Below are 2,500 nucleotides of genomic sequence, written 5' to 3'. Positions count from 1 at the left end.
CGATCGGAAAATAAAGAAATAGTTAATATATTCAAGATAATTACGTATTTACAAAATACCGTCTCAATTCATCCTATTTCATCAGATCTGGGATGTGATACGGTTCCGAAGGATGAACTGGATATGGACAGTTCCAATAAGATTTCATTCTTGAACAAAAATCCATTTTTTTATTTATTTCATCTATTCCATGAACGGAAGAGGGGGGGATACACGTTACGCCACGATTTTGAGTCAGAAGAGAGATTTCAAGAAATGGCAGATCTATTCACTCTATCAATAACCGAGCCGGATCTGGTGTATCATAAGGGATTTGCCTTTTCTATTGATTCCTACGGATTGGATCAAAGACAATTCTTGAAGGAGGTTTTCAACTCCAGGGATGAATTGAAAAAGAAATCTTTATTGGTTCTACCTCCTATTTTTTATGAAGAAAATGAATCTTTTTATCGAAGGATCAGAAAAAATTGGGTCCGGATCTCCTGCGGGAATTTTTTTGAAGATCCAAAACCAAAAAGAGTGGTATTTGCTAGCAACAACATAATGGAGGCAGTCAATCAATATAGATTGATCCGAAATCTGATTCAAATCCAATTCCAATATAGTCCCTATGGGTACATAAGAAATGTATTGAATCGATTCTTTTTAATGAAGAGACCTGATCGCAACTTCGAATATGGAATTCAAAGGGATCTAATAGGAAATGATACTCTGAATCATAGAACTATAATGAAAGATACGATCAACCAACATTTATCGAATTTGAAAAAGAGTCAGAAGAAATGGTTCGATCCTCTTATTTTTCTTTCTCGAACCGAGAGATCCATAAATCGGGATCCTAATGCATATAGATACAAATGGTCCAATGGGAGCAAGAATTTCCAGGAGCATTTGAAACATTTCGTTTCTGAGCGGAAGAGCCGTTTTCAAGTAGTGTTCGATCGATTATGTATTAATCAATATTCGATTGATTGGTCTGAGGTTATTGATAAAAAAGATTTGTCTAAGTCACTTCGTTTCTTTTTGTCCAAGTTACTTCGTTTTTTGTCCAAGTTACTTCTCTTTTTGTCTAACTCACTTCCTTTTTTCTTTGTGAGTTTCGAGAATATCCCCATTCATAGGTCTGAGATCCACATCTATGAATTGAAAGGTCCGAACGATCAACCCTGCAATCAGTTGTTAGAATCAATAGGTCTTCAAATCGTTCATTTTAAAAAATTGAAACCCTTTTTATTGGATGATCATAATACTTCTCAAAAATCGAAATTCTTGATCAATGGAGGAACAATATCACCATTTTTGTTCAATAAGATACCAAAGTGGATGATTGACTCATTCCATACTAGAAAGAATCGCAGGAAATCTTTTGATAACACGGATTCCTATTTCTCAATCGTATCCCACGATCAAGACAATTGGCTGAATCCCGTGAAACCATTTCAGAGAAGTTCATTGATATCTTCTTTTTCTAAAGCAAATCGACTTCGATTCTTGAATAATCCACATCACTTCTGCTTCTATTGTAACAAAAGATTCCCTTTTTATGTGGAAAAGGCCCGTCTCAATAATTCTGATTTTACGTATGGACAATTCCTCACTATCTTGTTCATTCACAACAAAATATTTTCTTCGTGTGGTGGTAAAAAAAAACATGCTTTTTTGGAGAGAGATACTATTTCACCTTCGTCAATCGAGTCACAGGTATCTAACATATTCATATCTAACGATTTTCCACAAAGTGGTGACGAAAGGTATAACTTGTACAAATCTTTCCATTTTCCAATTCGATCCGATCCATTAGTTCGTAGAGCTATTTACTCGATTGCAGACATTTCTGGAACACCTCTAATAGAGGGACAAAGAGTAAATTTGGAAAGAACGTATTGTCAAACTCTTTCAGATATGAATCTATCCGATTCAGAAGAGAAGAGCTTGCATCAGTATCTCAATTTCAATTCAAACGTGGGTTTGATTCACACTCCATGTTCTGAGAAATATTTACAGAGGAAAAAACGGAGTCTTTGCCTAAAAAAATGCGTTGACAAAGGGCAGATGGATAGAACCTTTCAACGAGATAGTGCTTTTTCAACTCTCTCAAAATGGAATCTATTCCAAACATATATGCCATGGTTCTTTACTTCGACAGGGTACAAATATCTAAATTTGATATTTTTAGATATTTTTTCAGACCTATTGCGGATACTAAGTAGCAGTCAAAAATTTGTATCCATTTTTCATGATATTATGTATGGATTAGATATATCATGGCGAATTCTTCAGAAAAAATTGTGTCTTCCACAAAGGAATCTGATAAGTGAGATTTCGAGTAAGTCTTTACATAATCTTCTTCTGTCCGAAGAAATGATTCATCGAAATAATGAGTCATCGTTGATATCGACACATCTGAGATCGCCAAATGTTCGTGAGGTCCTCTATTCAATCCTTTTCCTTCTTCTTGTTGCTGGATATATCGTTCGTACACATCTTCTCTTTGTTTCCC

At 35.0% G+C, this 2,500-nt stretch overlaps 1 protein-coding gene across 1 annotated transcript in view; it reads left to right on the top strand.

Moving 5' to 3' along the window:
• LOC125595935 (protein Ycf2) overlaps positions 1 to 2,500 on the top strand; it is a 9,555-nt gene that overhangs the window by 3,965 nt on the left and 3,090 nt on the right. Inside the window, exon 1 of the mRNA XM_048771309.1 lies at positions 1 to 2,500. This exon is cut by the window's left edge and continues 3,965 nt beyond it; it is cut by the window's right edge and continues 3,090 nt beyond it. Coding sequence (XP_048627266.1) covers positions 1 to 2,500 — 2,500 coding nt within the window.

This window comes from Brassica napus, unplaced genomic scaffold (assembly GCF_020379485.1).
Source record: "Brassica napus cultivar Da-Ae unplaced genomic scaffold, Da-Ae ScsIHWf_10;HRSCAF=17, whole genome shotgun sequence".
NCBI lineage: Eukaryota > Viridiplantae > Streptophyta > Magnoliopsida > Brassicales > Brassicaceae > Brassica > Brassica napus.
Note: the sequence above shows the minus strand (reverse complement) of the source record. Positions and strands in the feature narration are given on the sequence as shown.